This window comes from Dryobates pubescens, chromosome 21, assembly GCF_014839835.1.
Source record: "Dryobates pubescens isolate bDryPub1 chromosome 21, bDryPub1.pri, whole genome shotgun sequence".
Lineage (NCBI taxonomy): Eukaryota > Metazoa > Chordata > Aves > Piciformes > Picidae > Dryobates > Dryobates pubescens.
The window spans coordinates 4,241,125-4,257,475 of record NC_071632.1 but is presented as its reverse complement, the minus strand read 5'-3'; the positions used below and the strand labels follow the sequence as shown (position 1 = coordinate 4,257,475).

At 45.3% G+C, this 16,351-nt stretch overlaps 1 protein-coding gene across 5 annotated transcripts in view; it reads right to left on the bottom strand.

Annotated features, from left to right (window-relative positions):
* MLLT10 (MLLT10 histone lysine methyltransferase DOT1L cofactor) overlaps window positions 1-16,351 on the bottom strand; it is a 121,174-nt gene that overhangs the window by 61,888 nt on the left and 42,935 nt on the right. For 4 of the 5 annotated variants that reach the window (XM_009909062.2, XM_009909063.2, XM_054171183.1 and 1 more), the window contains one exon: window positions 166-261. The exons of the other annotated variant lie outside the window; for it this stretch is intronic. In XM_009909062.2, coding sequence (XP_009907364.1) covers window positions 166-261 — 96 coding nt within the window. The remainder of the gene's footprint in view (window positions 1-165; window positions 262-16,351) is intronic. 5 annotated transcript variants of the gene reach the window in all.

The window sequence follows — 16,351 nt, the reverse complement described above, 5'->3', positions numbered from 1 at the left end:
CAAACCATTTAATGATTTTATATTACAGGAATAAATACCAAGCATGCTTGAGAATCACAGAACCTCTGCCATTACAAAGCTCTTGCAGATACAGTGGAATGATTGCATCATGAAGTTTGACAGAAGTAGTTGAAGTGGCAGAGCAGAGGAAACACTTTGACTTACTTTCTCTGTAGTTACAGTAAGAGATGGAACCAGGGATGGTGAGGACTCCGACTGCTTCTTATATTTTTGCTTGTGTTTATCTTTCTCTTTATACTTCTAGAAGTCACAAAAGAGAACAGAACCTAAGTTCAGCTTCATCTTTAACACACCCCATTTTACATTGCATCAAGTGTTGTCAAAAGAGAAGAGAGAAGGTAATCATGTTCTGTGCTGCAGTTTTCAGACTACAATTTCATAAAAGCAACTCAAGTAGTTGCATTTGCTTTCAAAATGCACAGTGACAACCTTCAAGCACAGCCATCATTTATGAATCCATTTTTAATCAATATTATCCATCCTCCCATCAGCAAAGGAAACTGGATTAAAAACAGAAACATGGGTTTTGCTTCAGAGGTGTCCTGCATTTCTCACCAAAGAGTTCTACCTCCCTACACTTCTGCACAGTACTTTTTTGTTGGGATACCACTGTAAATCAATGCAAGGTTTGAGCTGTGGCTCTCTTACCAATACCTCAAAGTGAAATTTTATTTCAATTTCACTCCCCCAAGGGTGCATACAGTTTATTTACTAGGTAAGTACCTTCCATATTAAACTGAACAACATATCAACAGCTTTAGAAATCAAGAGGCTGAGAATTTTGTTAGCTCTGTTTTGTTGGTTTTATAAACACATGAACTGTTGGCAGTGTGAATGAAATCACAGCATCACAGTATCACCAAGATGGAAGAGACCTCGAAGACCATCAAGTCCAACCTGTCACCACAGACATCATGACTAGACCATGGCACCAAGTGCCACATCCAATCCCCTCTTGAACACCTCCAGGGATGGGGACTCCACCACCTCCCTGGGCAGCACATTCCAATGACGAACGACTCCCTCTGGGAAGAACTTTCCCCTCACCTCCAGCCTAAACTTCCCCTGGTGCAGCTTGAGACTGTGTCCTCTTGTTCTGGTGCTGGTTGCCTGGGAGAATAGACCAACCCCTTCCAGGCTACAACCACCTTTCAGGTAGTTGTAGAGGGCAATGAGGTCACCCCTGAGCCTCCTCTTCTCCAGGCTAAGCAACCCCAGCTCCCTCAGCCTCTCCTCATAGGGCTTGTGCTCAAGGCCTCTTACCAGCCTTGTTGCCCTTGCTTCTTTAACTCATTTGTGAAAATTTTGTGTACTCACACAAAACTCAGGGGAACAGCCAAATCTCTGGCTATCAGCTCAATAAAAAGCTACCAAAAATGCATACATATGGAAGGCAACATGGAGCTTACAGTTCCCACTGAGCACCTTGAACAGATGAGGAAGACAACTTAAAATGTGCAAGCCTGAACAACCACAGGACAATTCAGCAGCTGCTTTGAATCCTAACAATGAGCCATGCTGATCTTCCTCTATGAAAATGACTCTATCCAGAACCTCACAAGAAAACACAGCTTGCTCAACAGTGCCCACACAACCACTCTCACCAGGCGCCAGGATGAGATGTATTTACATGTATACTCCAAGGTATCAGCAAGTATCAGCTCTCTGTTTCAGTCACAATAGAAGAAATATCAGAAACTTTGTTCCATGGAATCAAACAGTGAATAAAACTATGGGTCTTCAAATTGTCCAATAAAGTAGAATCAGTTAATTGAGAATTGAGACACAAAGTGTCCTCAAAAGGGCCACAAGAATGATCAGAGGCCTGGCAGCCCTGAGTTGGAGTTGTTCAGCCTGGAGAAGAGAAGGCTGAGGGGAGACCTTGTTACCATGGAACAGTACATAAAGAATAGAATAGAATAGAATTAACCAAGTTGGAAGAGGCCTTTGAGATCATTGACTCCAACCTATTCAGCAGCAGCTCAGTAACTGACTGCAGAATCACAGAATCAAACAGGGTGCAGAAGACCTTCAAGATTATCAAGTCCAACCTATCCCCCAACACCATCTAATCAACTAAACCATGGCACCAAGTGCCTCAGCCAGTCTCCTTTTAACCACTTCCAGGAACAGTGACTCCACCACCTCCCTAGGCAGCACATTCCAATGGGCGACTGCCAGGAGGATGGAGACTCCCTTTTTACCAGGAGTCCCATGGAAAAGGCAAGGGTTGATGGGAACAAATTACTGGGGAGATTCCCATTGAATTCCAGAAGTAAATGTCTCCCCATGGGAACAGTCTTGGAATCAGCTCACAAGGGAAGTGGTGGACTCCCTTCCATTGGACTCACTTTGACAGGGTGCTGGGCCAGCTCATTTCAACTCTGCTGTCACCTAAGAAAGGTTGGAGCAGATGATCCTTGGGGTCCCTTCCAGCCTGGCATTCTGCAATTCTGTGAAAGCTACAAGCAAAACATTTATCTCTACCTCTACAAACTCTAAACACCAGCTGACTTACAGCACCCTATCTCTGATCAGCCCCAAATTCATTTAACTAAAGTTACAACCCAGTTTTGCCAGGAAGGAAATACAGCTTAGACAAGAAAGTTCATAAATAAAGTACCAAAGCTATCTGTACCAAAATATCATGCAAGAATGTACTTGCTAGAGTGTCCTTTTCATTCCTGTACGTTTCCTAAACTCAAAGGAAGGTCCAAGAGGATTCTTTAAGAAGTCCATGGGGATTCGTAGGCTTGCTTTTTCATACACTGGGTTTGGTACTGATCATAGAATCACAGAATGCCAGGGGTTGGAAGACACCTCCAGAGATCATCAAATCCAGCCTTCTTGCCAAAGCAGGATCACCTAGGGCAGGCCACACAGGAACACATCCAGATGGGTCTTTAAAGTCTCCAGAGGAGGAGACTCCACAACCTCTCTGGGCAGCCTGCTCCAGGGCTCCAGCACCCTCACAGTAAAGTTTTTCCTCATGTTGAGGAGGAACATCCTGTGTCTCAGTTTGCATCCATTACCTCTTGTCCTATCACAGGGCACCACTGAGGAGAGACTGGCCTCTTCTTCTTGACACCCATCCTTCAGATATTTAGGAACATTAATAAGATCCCCTCTCAGTCTGCTCTTCTCCAGACTAAACACCCCCAGGGTGTCTCAGCCTTACATCATCAGACAGATGTTCCAGGCCCTTCATCATCCTCACAGCCTCCATTGGACACTCTGTAGTATATCCCTGTCCCTCTTGAACTGGGGATCCCAGAATTGGACACAATACTCCAGATGTGGTCTCACCAGAGGGGTAAGGGGAACCTCCCTTGACCTGCTGGCTAATTCAATCAAACCATAATTCTTCAACAGGTTTTTCTTCCCAGCATGCTGCTTAAATAGAAATAGGGAGTTTTCCCTTTCATAAAGTGTGCAGATGTCACAACTATGTAACTAAGTAATGTAGACCATAAGGTAGGATTTCAGTTGTTTAAAACCTAATGCAGGCTTGTTGAGGGAGTTTTAGATCAGGGAGGATGCTTTTGCTGTCTTGTGGGGTTTTTTGGTTTGGTTTTGTGTGTGTGTGTGTGTTTTTGGTCTCTTTTTGGTGGTTTTGGTTTGGTTGGTTGAGGTTGGTTTTTTTAGAGAAGGAATTATTTCTTTGGGTCAGTTTAGATCTGGAAAACACACACTTGAAAGGAAAACAAAAAGGAGATATTCAAATGCACTGCACTGCTCAGATTTCTTAAATATAGCAATCCCCAAAGTGTTACTACTCTTTTTGCTAGAAAACAAGCAGAGATCAAAAGACAACCAAAGCACCAACAGCAAGGCTGCCAGTGTTACCCATGAAACCTGATGATCTCAAAGCCCTTCATCAGTGCTCTCTACCCAGCTCACTGTACCATCAGTGAACAGGTTTAGATAAACCTGAGTCACAACTTCACTGAAGTCTCAACAAGCCTCAAGAAGGAAGCTATGACATGGAAACTTCAGCCACTGCCCAAGTTTCTTTATCCTTCATCATTTTTACTAGGAGATCTGAATCACCCTAAAGAATTGTCTTCATCTCTAATCTTGGGAGCCAAGAGGCAGCATCTTTAATGTGTTTGAAGCTGAAACCTCACAGCAGTCTCAGCAAACAACAGGAAACATTTCAACAACCATGTTTTAGTCTCTTTTTCTGTTGACTTCCCAGGGTTTTTTTACTTCCTACATTACTGTTGGCTGGTGAGATTTCAGACTGTGACACTCTGTAACATACTGCAAGCACTGTGACAGCAGTCTCAGCAGAGAAGGATGTGTCAAAAAGGAAAGAAGGGGAACAAGAAGAGGAGGAAGGGAGGGAGCATAAAAGACTAAGAGCCTGGAAAGAATATGCTTCAAATTCTGTAAAGTGATGTGTCAGCAACCACATCAAATTCCTCTCCCAAATCCAAACCATCACCACACAGTTTGCCAGGACAGCTCACACTCCAGCCCCCACCCAAAGATCTCAGCAGCAGCAGATCTGCTGTCCTTACCTCTACATTCCCTCCTCCTTTTAGGTTACAACTCTTCTAACAATCTCTCCTTTTTTTTTTTCCCCCATTCTCTATTTTCTTCCTAAGGAAAGTTCAGAAGTCCTACTTCTGAATGTGAATTGACTCTAGATGCAAATAACATCAAAGCATTGGAGAACACTTCACTGCAGAAAAACCTTTGAAAGGAATGCTCAGGTTTTATATTGATAAGAATAAAAATCTTAGTGACGGCCTGCTGAGATGAAGAGACTTAGCTCCCACAAAATGACTCATTGCAGTTGCACCCTCTTCTCACCATAAAGATGCATACAAAGCACAATAGAGAGTTCTGAAATAGCCTCTTTTGGATCCTGAAAAGGGAGTAGCAGAGGGACACAAATTCCCACAATATTTAACAAATATGCCAGCTTTCAATTCAGTCTGTCTCAAAGGACAAACAAATCAGCCATCCTACTGCCAGAAAAAGGACAAGCAGTTGGCCCTTCACAGACAGCTCACTGCATGCCCTCCTCTGATCAGCCACAACTCAAAAAAAAAAAAACCCAACCAAAAATTACATAGCAGCAGCTCCCTAAGATAAACACCCATGCAGAAAGCCACAGGGAAAGCCACCATTCTGGCAAAGTCAACGGTATCAAATGTCTGCCCTTTTGCAAGCTGTGCTGGAAGGAGAAATTAAAAGGGCAGAAATTAATTTTTAGCAAGGACTGCAAAGAATATTGCTAGTAATGGAGGCCTAAGGGAGGCCTGAGGGTAAGCAGAACCCATGTACCACTTTTCATACTCAGGTTTTCCCACAGGCATGAGCTCCAATGTCCCAAACCCCTCTATTTTAGGATAGCTGCAGAGCTGATTAAAAACAATGTTAATGTTCTGGAAAAACAGGGTTCAGCAGAAGAAACATTCCAAGGAAGAATACACAGGGCCAGCTGCAAAACTGACACAGGAAACTTCAGACTTAAGCCTTGGTTCACAAGTAAGGCAGCTCAACAAACCAGTCAGACAGCTTCTGAAACCTTCCTTACTGTAAGAAAAGCAAAGGGTGATGGCCTAACAGCCACTGAGTACACAACTGTACCATTACTCACCCTACAACTGGAAGAGCCCTGATTCATAATGTAGCTAAAATACAACACAAAACACCTAGAGTTCCTATGTCATATGACATGTCAAGAAGTGTCCAATGTTCTCAACTGCTGGCACAGGCTGCCCATGGAAGTGGTTGAATCCCCATCCCTGGAGGTGTTTCGAAGAGGCAGAGATGTGGTGCTGAGGGACACAGTTTAGCACCAGCCTTGGTAGAAGTAGAGAATCACAGAATGGTTCAGGTTGAACTGGACCTCAAAGATCATCTAGTTCCAACTCCCCAGCCATAGGCAGGGACACCTCCTACTTCATCAGGTTGCTCAAGGCCCCATCCAACCTGGCTTTGAACACTTCCAGGGCTTGGAGCCTCCACAACCTCTCCTGGCATCCAGTTCCAGTTACGGTTGGGCTCAATGATCTTAAAGGTCTTTTCCAAACTCAAATATTCTATGTTCAATCAGAAAGGTTTATCCATCACCAGGGATCTCATTTTGGGGTTTTGTTTCTTAGCTAAAAAATGATGTAGTAACTTCTAACAGCTGCATGCTACAAAGCTAAGAAAACAGATATGGTGTAGGATCTCATAACACCTCCTGCACATTACCCTCTTGTGGGGCAGAGGGGTGGAGAAGGGGAGAAGAACTGATCGCTTCTATTTCTTCCCAAAGGATTCAATACACACAACTCCTACATAATCGAATTTCACAGTTTAGCTCCAACTCCTTGAGTTTTTAACTTGTTTACACCTAGATCACTCTATGAAGATCAGCACTTGCTCATTTGTTTCAATGCACTTTGCAGAGAAAACACTGAGTTAAGACATCTGATCAAAACACCAGATCAAGGAAAGCTGTATCATTTTATCTTAGCTCTGTTACCAACAGAATGAATGCTACCAAAGCTCTCAAGAGTTTGGACCTTCATGTCTGAGAAGACTGAATAATGCAAGTGGATGCTAATTTTTCAAGTCCAGATGGAATGGATGAGTTCAGCTTATCTTAATGGCATTATTAATTCATAACACTTCTGTGTGGAAGTATCGTTTAACTTGCTGAAGGTATTTACACTTATTTGCAATTCATTTTTCCTCTCAGAAACACAGAAACTTCCCCAAAGAGGCTTCCAGAGCGCTTCATTTCATTAAACTTCCTTCTGAAGTTTACCATTTAACAATTCCTCCTGACAAAGGAGGAGGAGGGGAGTTTCCTGACCTCTCTCTCACCTTTCCCACACTGCTTAGCTTGTCAGCTCTTCTGCATACCATTTCAAATTGCTACAACAGCCACAACAAAAAGGAAGTGGGTAGTTAGCTGCTGTTTCAGTGAGCTAGGTTCCTTCCGTGAAAAAGCACGACAGACGGACAGCAACACGGACAAGAGCTAGACAAAAAAAGAGAGGAGCAAGAGATCACCTGCCCAGGGAACAAGCAACTAACTTCTGGTTTGCAAGACAAGTCTATTGCACTTTTATCCCCTTCTCTATTACACAAACCCTAACCCTCCACCCCCTTCGGTTGCCCCGAGTTTTCAAAGCTTAAAAACCGTTTCAAATCTATTTGCCTTAATGACTTTTTGGAGGCAAAAATCATCTGAGTGGCTAAATCACTCATTTTCCAGCTGCTTTTTTCAATTCCCTTAAACAATTGCAAGGTATCAGAACATTCCATTAGCACTCAGGTTGGTGCTTTTGTCACGTGTGGGTTTCCTGCGCTATCTTCCCAGGCTGAAGCTTGTAAATTCAGAGCTGTCACCGTCACAACTAATGTCTTTAATAGAAAGCTACACACAGTTCTTGCTAATCTCCAACACAAGACCTGCCTGGCCTCTTATTTGTGCCTAGTAGCTATTAGTAATAACCATAACAATTCCAGGATGAAAGATGCTTACAGTCCACAAGTTTCAAATTCAAATCCTAATTTATCTTGTTTTGACAGGAACAGCCCTAGCTCAGGCATTCATCTATCTATCATTTTATGTGGCATAAAACATAGCATGAAAATTAAATGCAGTGGCAGCACTACTGCAGTCACAGCAATCAAAGGCTTCAGGCAGGGGATGGTTTCTAGGAGAGGTGGAACACCACTGCCAGCATATTCAAAAGCACACATTTACAGCTCTAAGCACCAAACTTGTTCTTAAGCACCAGCCCTTGACACAATTACTTAAGAGACTCAAAAACCTCACTTCAGTACAGGTGCTATGGTCAGAATTGCAACTGTCAGTGGTAAGAAGACTCAGGATAAAAATGCCAGACAAAACTTCTCTTAGGTAAGAGACCACCCAGTACTATCAACTCTTACTCAGACTAAGCTGTTCTTCTTTTGATATTTCACATTAAAACACACTGCTGCTATTCTGTACAGAGTGGAAAACTAATGGTTAGTGACTGAGTCCTAAACACTTGAGTAGCACTTCAGAACCTCAAAAATGGTGCAAGATTAACTCAATTGTTTATTGTCCATGCTCCCCTTCCTCTATTCCTGTAAAAACTGCACATATTTAATACTTCAAAAAACATCTATGGTGTTGCACACTGTGAAACGCTCTACTGTCTGCAAGGCGAGTTAAAGATGCCTATCAAATATGTCTCAAGAAATCCATGACTACAACGGCAAGCAAAGGAAGGCAAGCACAATCCCAAGCACAAATCCAGGCTGGGCAGGGAATGGCTGGACAGCATTGCTGAGGAGAAGCTCATCATGAGCCAGCAATGTGCACTTGCAGCCCAGGAATCAGCTCTGTCCTGTATCAAAAGCAGTATGGGTTAAGGGAAGGGACTCTCCTCATCTGCTCCACTCTGGTGAGACCCAACTTGGGGTCCTGTGTCCAGCTCTCCAGCCCTCAACACAAGCAGGACATGGAACTGTTAGAGCTGGTACACAGGAGACCACAAAGATGATCAGAGAGCTGAAGCACCTCCCTGTGAAGATAGGCTGCAAGAGTTGGGGCTGTTCAGCCTGGAGAAGACAAGGCTCAGGGGACACCTTAGAGAAGCCTTCCAGTACCTGAAGGGGGCTACAGGACAGCTGGAAAGAGACTGTTGACAAAGACATGGAGTGACTGGACTAGTGGTAATAGCTTCAGACTTGAAGAGGGCAGAAGTAGATTAGACATTAGGAAGATACTCTTCCCCATTAGGGTGGTGAGACACTGGAACAGGTTGCCCAGAGAAGTGGAGGCTTCAAGCCTGGAACTGTGGAGGCTGGATGGGGCCTTGAGCAACCTGGTGAAGTAGGAGGTGTCCCTGCCCATGGCAGGGTTATTGGAACTAGATGAGCTTCAAGGTCTCTCCCAATCCAAACCATTCTGCAGTTCTATGATTTTATTTTCCTGGCCCAGTCTGCTTCACATCGCAGATCTCCTTTCACTGCACATGGTCTCCCAGCACATAAGTACTACTTTATTAAACAATATCAAGCTCATCCTTCTAGAAATTGTTACAAAGTTGACATAAGGCACCGATCATCTGGTATTAAGGATCAAAAGCAAAAAGGCTACCTGAAAGCAGCGTTTGCTACCACATCTCTTACACTTGTAGCTACAGAATTGAAGTGTAGGAAGATCCATTGCTCAAACAGGAACAAAAACCAAGTAGTAACTCTAATGACCAATTTTTAATGTCCAGGTATCATCTAGTTTTCACATTAAGACAAACAGCAGCATTGAATAGAACAGAATTAACCAGGTTGGAAGAGACCTTTGAGATCATCGAGTCCAACCTATTAAGCAGCAGCTCAGTAACTGACTGCAGAATCACAGAATCAAACAGGGTGCAAAAGACCTTCAAGATCATCAAATCCAACCTATCACTTAACACCATCTAATCAACTAAACCCTGGCACTAAGTGCCTCATCCAGCCTCTTTTTAAACACTTTCAGGAACAGTGACTCCACCACCTCCCCAGGCAGCACATTCCAATGGCCAATCTCTCTTGCTGTGAAGAATTTCTCCCTAACATCCAGCCCAAACTTCCCCTGGCACAGCTTGAGACTGTGTCCTCTTGTTTTGGTGCTGGGTGCCTGGGAGAAGAGACTAACCCCCACCTGGCTACAACTTCCCTTCAGGTAGTTGCAGACAGCAACAAGGTCTCCGCTAAGCCTATGCCTCATTCCCTCAAGCAAGAACTGTTTCCTTTTCTGTGAAGTTCAGCTTATCTTTTATCCCAGTTGGTCAAAAGTGACTCTTAGAAAGCAGCAGAGTGAAAACAATGAGGAGCTCAGCAAATGATGCCACAAACACACTGAGCTGGTAGAAAGATCAAAACGGTAGTCAAAGTCTCACCCTAAAATTCTGTGAAGACATTGATGACACTGAAGCAATGACAGCATAAAAAGGCACACCTAACAATGCCCCAAGTATATCCTGACAATTTTTCAGCCAAAGAGGAAGCCTTTGGGTTGATCCCTGCAGCCCAAGGAGGACATCCAGGCTAGCAGTGTGATCTGCCTTTAAAAACACACCCCAACTTTGTTTGATGAACACAGTAAGAACTTTTCACAGCAGAGAACTACTCCACATTTGGATTCCCCCAGCATTCCTCTACAGACACCTCTAAAAACCACAGTGAAGTAGTAGCTCCACAAAAGAAAGAAAGAACCTGAATTTCTTCAGATAAATGTTTGAGGAATTCATCCCCTGTGGAATTCCAGGTCTACAGCCTACAGTTAGCACTGTTACTAATCATTATTCCATGCAAGGGCTCTGCTGTGTACTTCATGGGGAAACCAACAGCTGCAACTATGCAGCCTCACAGAATTCTACATCTTACAGGGCAGTTTTGAAATCTTCATGAGATACTGTGTTTGTAATTTTGATTTTACAGAAATTAACTAATCCCATGTGCCAGGCCCAGTACTGTCATGGTTTAAACCCACCCAGCTGGCAGGAAAGCACCACAAAGCCACTCCTCACTCCTCTGCCATGCTCTGATGGGAGGGGGACAACAAAATGCAACAAAAGGCTGGAGGGTCATGAGAGAGGACAGGGAGGACACACTCACCAATTATGGGTGGATCATGGGCAGAAGACAGACTTGACTTGGGAAACAAAACAGATTTGATTTCAATAACAAAAGCACCATCAATTCCCCAACTGAACCAAGAGTAGGGCAGTGAGAAATACAACTGGACCTTAACAAGGTGTCTTCCTCACAGCCCTCCCTTCCTCCCAACCTAGCTCTGCTCCTCCTACTCTAGTTCCTCCCCACCAGCAGCACAGGGAGCAGGGAAGGGGGGTTGTGGTCAGCTCATCACAACATGCCTCTGCCACTCCCTCCTCTTCAGGGGGAAAACTCCTCATCATCCTCCCTTGCTGCATGGTCATGACCCTTCCATAGAGGACAGCCTTCTGTAAACTTCTCCTACTAGCTTTGGGTCCTTTCTGCAGGCTGCATGGACTGCTCCAGCACAAGCTTTCCTGACTTAGGGCCTTCTTTGGGTGCATTCATCTTGGATGTTCCATGGGCCACAAGTGGGAGTCTTTAACCTCCATGGTCTGCAGGGGCACAGGCTGCTGAGTCACCACAGAATGGCTTAGGTTGGAAGGGAACTAGGAGATCATCTAATCCAACCCCCCTGCCACCTGCAGGGACACTTCTGAACTAAACTGTGTTGCTCAAGGCCTCATCCAACCTGGCCTTGAACACCTCCAGGAAGGGGGCCTCTACAACCTCCCTAGGCAACCTATTCCAGAGTCTTACCACCTTCACACTGACAGCCTTTCTCCTAAGATCCAGTATGAACCCATTCCCCCTCAGCTCCAAACCAACCCCCCCTTGTCCTATCACTACACACCCTTACAAAGAGCCCCTCTCCAGCCTTCACCTAGGTTCCTTTCAGATACTGGAAGGGAATGTTTACTCCAGCATGCCTCCCTCCTGTCTCACTCACCTTGGTGTCCACACCGTTGTCTGTCTCACATCCCCCTCCTCTCCCAAACAAAAGAACCCCTAAAACAAAGGAACCTGCCAAACAGGTTTTTCCCCTCTTCAATATGTTATCACAGAGGCACTGATTGGCTCAGCCTTGGCCAGAGGTGGGTCTGACCTGGAGCTGGGGGAGCTTCTCAAAGCTTCTCACTGGAGCTACAGCAGCAGCCCCTCCCCCAGTATCGAAATGGCAGGAGCCACAAACCCCAAAACAACTGTCCCGAGGTGTTGTGCCATTCCTCTTACTCCCACCATTGTTATGATGTGTTACTGTAAGGTTAGAAAAACATCAGGGAGCCACATCAGCACTTCCATGATAAAGATGACCATCCAAAGAGAAGTTCCTACTTTCCCTCTTACTAAAACAGAAGAGCACTGAAACAAAAACAACCTTATCTGCTCCTATAGGTCTTCCTGACCTCCACAAGAAGTCGTTTTGCTGTGTGGTTTGTACCAACTGGTGCCAGTTCCAGTAGATTACATGCAGTTGACTGTCAGGCTGACACAGAACACACCACAACCTAATACAACTTTAGCAGGCAACAGAACAAATAACAAGATGCCACCTTTGCTCTTCATCCTGCAGACTTCAAAGATAAATATTACTGAATATCCTCAGACAGAGGAAGCTCCTAATAAAATTCTATTTACACAGTCACACTGTCAGCCTTCCTAAATAACCAGACCTGCAATTCAGTTTGACATGGAGAGAAACCCTGAGAAACGTCCCAAAAACTGCATTACTACAAAGTCAGCAAGGAAAAGGTGCCCAGAAACATAACCACCGTTCAGCAGCAGCTCAGTAACTGACTGCAGAGTCACAGAATCAAACAGGTTGCAAAAGACCTTCAAGATCATCAAGTCCAACCTATCACTTAACACCATCTAATCAACTAAACCCTGGCACTAAGTGCCTCATCCAATCCCTTTTTAAACACTTCCAGGAACAGCGACTCCACCATCTCCCCAGGCAGCACATTCCAATGGCCAATCTCTCTTGCTGTGAAGAATTTCTCCTTAACATCCAGCCCAAACTTCCCCTGCTGCAGCTTGAGACTGTGTCCTCTTGTTTTGGTGCTGGGTGCCTGGGAGAAGAGACCAACCCCCACCTGGCTACAACCTCCTTTCAGGGAGCTATAGAGAGCAGTAAGGCCTCCCCTGAGATCTTATTGCAGCACCAATTCATCCCTCATGCCAGGGAAACCACACAGAAACTCACTCTTGGGAAACAGGTTCTGTAGCTCACAGATGGATATTAAACACCATCTTTACACCAGGCTGATGCATACTCATTGGCAAGTTTTCAGAGGTGTTAGACTGCAGAAGCAGTCTTCTTTCCCTCTGATCTCACATTTGGAGGAAGTCAACATGAATAAGCATCACCATTACCATCCACACCACACGATTCTCATCTGAGTAATGTTTATTTAGCACTGGAGAAGAGAAGGAGCTTGGAGAAGAGAAACTCAGGGAGACCTAATAGCAGCCTTCCAGTACGTGAAGGGGGAACTGCAAGGAGGCTGCAGAGGGACTGTTTCCAAAGACCTGCAGTGATAGGACAAGGGACAATGGTTTGAAAGTAGACAAGGGCAAATTTAGGAACAAGTTCTTTACAGTGAAGCTGCTGGAACACTGGAACAGGTTGCCCAGGGAGGTAGTTGAGGCCTCATCCCTGGAGATATTCAAAGTCAAGCTTGACAGGGTTCTGGGCAACCAGCTCTAGTGGAGGATGTCCCTGCTCACTGCAGGGGGGTTTGAGTAGGTGACTTTTGGAGGTCCCTTCTAAGCCAAACCATTCTACAATTCTACTACAGTAATGAAAGTCAAAGTAATTTCAAAGTGGTTGCAAAACATTTTTGTCCTGGTTATGCTCCTCATTCAACAATTCTGCCAGTCAAGAACAGCTAAGAGGATTAAACAGTCAAATCTATGGAACTAACCAAGATTTTACCAACTGCCCAACAATGCAGTGGGGTACTGCACTGCTGAGATGAGCCTGCAGCTTTCTTCTTTAAAAGGCTACACAACCCCCCCAGTGTTTCAGTAATGTTAAGATTATGAAATTAACCAAGGGATGCCAGGATTGCCTTTGCAACCCTCTGCTTTATACAACATTATAAATTGGTTCTTCCAGATTATAGCGGAATTTAGGATTACTTTTTGTTTGTTTGTTTAAGAGAGACAAAACAAACCCTTGCTTATGCAGCTGAGTGCTAATCCAAAGAACTTCAGCCTCTTTTTGCCTAGCAGGTCAATTTTACCTTCTCACAGTCAGCATTCAGGCAGTGAGGAATCCATAATGAACATTTAGGACTGGATTTGTACCAGCTCACACAGAACATTGAAATGCATTACAAAAGCATCAAGTGGCCTTCCTACCAAATGAAATTCACAGCCCTGACACGTGAATGTAGGCTCCTTAACAACACCAGGGCAGTCTGGCCACTTCAGGGTGCACTTCACAAGCCAACAGCCAGCCAGGCTACTGAAGCTTCCGCTGGGTATGAGTGTGTTTGAAATTCTCCCTTCCCATGGGCCTAACAACCAAACTCACAGCTGCAGCAGAACACACTGGATGTCATGAACTGCCTCAAACACTTCTTACACGTTCAAGGTTCTCTCCTCAAAAATCAGAGAAGGTGTAATATTTCTTTAAGAACAGGAGAAGCAGCAAAATGCTCCTAAGGAATCCCCTTTGGCTCAGTGGTCAGAACACCTGTCACAGCCCCTGCATTTTAGGTTCTCCTCTGACACCTTTCAGCTTCTGCAACAGTGCCCTTGGGCTCCTCCTCACTATTTTGTTCTGCCTCTTCAATCACCATTTTTCACACGTTCACAGTTGCTGTGGTTTAACCCCAGCTGGCAACTAAGCACCACAAAGCTCACCCACTCCCCACCCCACTGGGATGGGGCAGAGAATCAGAAGGAGAATCTCAAAAGTGAGAAAGCCTGCAGGTTGAGGTAAAGGCAGTTTAGCAGGCAAAGCAAAAGCAAAGAAATCAAGGAATTGGTTGCCCACTTCCCATGGCAAGCAGATGTGGAGCCACCCTCAGGAGAGCAGGGCTCCATCACATGTACCAGTTACTTGGGAAGACAAACGCCAGCACTCCCAATCTCCCCAACTTCCCTCTTCCCATGCTGAGCATGGCATCATATGGCATGAAACATCCCTTTGGCCAGTTGGGGTCAGCTGTCCCAGCCCTGTCCCCTTCCCAGCTTCTTGTGCACTCCCAGCCTGACTGCTGGTGGGATGGGGCAAGGAGCAGAGAAGGCTTTGACTCTCTGCAAGCTCTACTCAGCAGTAAGGCAAACACCCTGCCTCATGGAGGCTGTTTTCAGCACAAACCCAAAACACAGCCCCATACTGACTTCTGTGAGGAAAATAAACTGTCTCCCAGCCAAAACTAGCACAGCAGACTTCACTCACAAGCCCATTTTTGTTTAACTTGTATCCTATGAGCCACAGCAGCAAAGAGTATGAAATCTCCCCTTCCTGCGGCACTGGGTTTGTGTCTCAACAGAGGAGAGGCTGCTGCATGGATCCTGTAAAGAGCTTTGAGAAGCTCCCACAGCTCCAAGTCAGACCCACCTCTGGCCAAGGCCAAGCTAATCAGTGACAGTGGAAGTGCCTCTACTACAAGGTATTTAAGAGGGGGAAAACCTGTTCGACAGGTTCTTTTGGTTTAGGGGTTCTTTTGTTTGGGAGAGGAGTGGGGATGTGAGACAGACAATGGTGTGGAGACAAAGGTGAAAGGGGAGGGAGGGAGCCTGCTGTGGTGAGACAGCAGGCTGTGCCCCTACTGACCACGGAGATAAATGGTGGAGCAGACCTCCCACTTCAGGTCCATGGAACATCCAAGATGTGAATGCACCTCAAGGAGCCCCTAAGTGAGGGAAGCTTGTGCTGGAGCACTCCATGCAGCCTGCAGAAGGGACAAGGGATCCCAACTGGTAGGAGAAGTTTACAGAAGGCTCTCTCCCATGAGCAGGACATCACCTTGCAGCAAGGGAGGACTGTATAAGAAGGAAGAAGTGGCAGAGGCATGTTGTGATGAGCTGACCACAACCCCCGTTCCCTGGGCTGCTGGTGGGGAGGAACTGGAGTAGCAGGAGCAGAGCTGGGTTGGGAAGAGGGGAGGGCTGTGAGGAAGGCACCTTGTTAAGGTCCAGTTGTATTTCTCACTGTCCTACTCTTGAGTCAATTGGGGAATTGGTGGTGCGTTTGTTACTGAAATCAAATTGGTCTTGTTTCCCAATTCTAGTCTGTCTTCTGCCCATGACCTGTCCTCTGTCCTGACCCTCAAGCCTTTTGTCATATATTCTCCTCCCCACTCCACCGGAGCAGGGGCAGCAGCGACAGGAGGCCATGTGATGACTTCCTGCCAGCTGGGAGGAGCTCCTTCAACTCAGACCCAGCTCAGAATAAAGAACTTCTAGAGAGGGAATTTCTGCAATTCCTTGTACCTTACAACTGTATAGTAGTTATTATGTAATAAATTCACAGTTTTCAGAAGTTGTGAACATCATGTTACGAAACTTTTCACTCACATGATTAAGGCACTTCTGTTACACAAAGGTCAGTCACAGATACAGATTAGTCCCTCTTAAGTCCCTTCCAAAGAGAAGGCTGCCACTAAGATCAGCCAGGCAAGGTATTCTTCCACAGCCTCATGGTGGCCTAAGTTTTTCCCCCAACAGTTTGAGGCAAACACCTGAGCCCTGACAAAAGAGGTATTGTAATGGGATGTCAAGCAACAAGACACAAACTCATCTCCTGAGGCACACAGGCTCACCT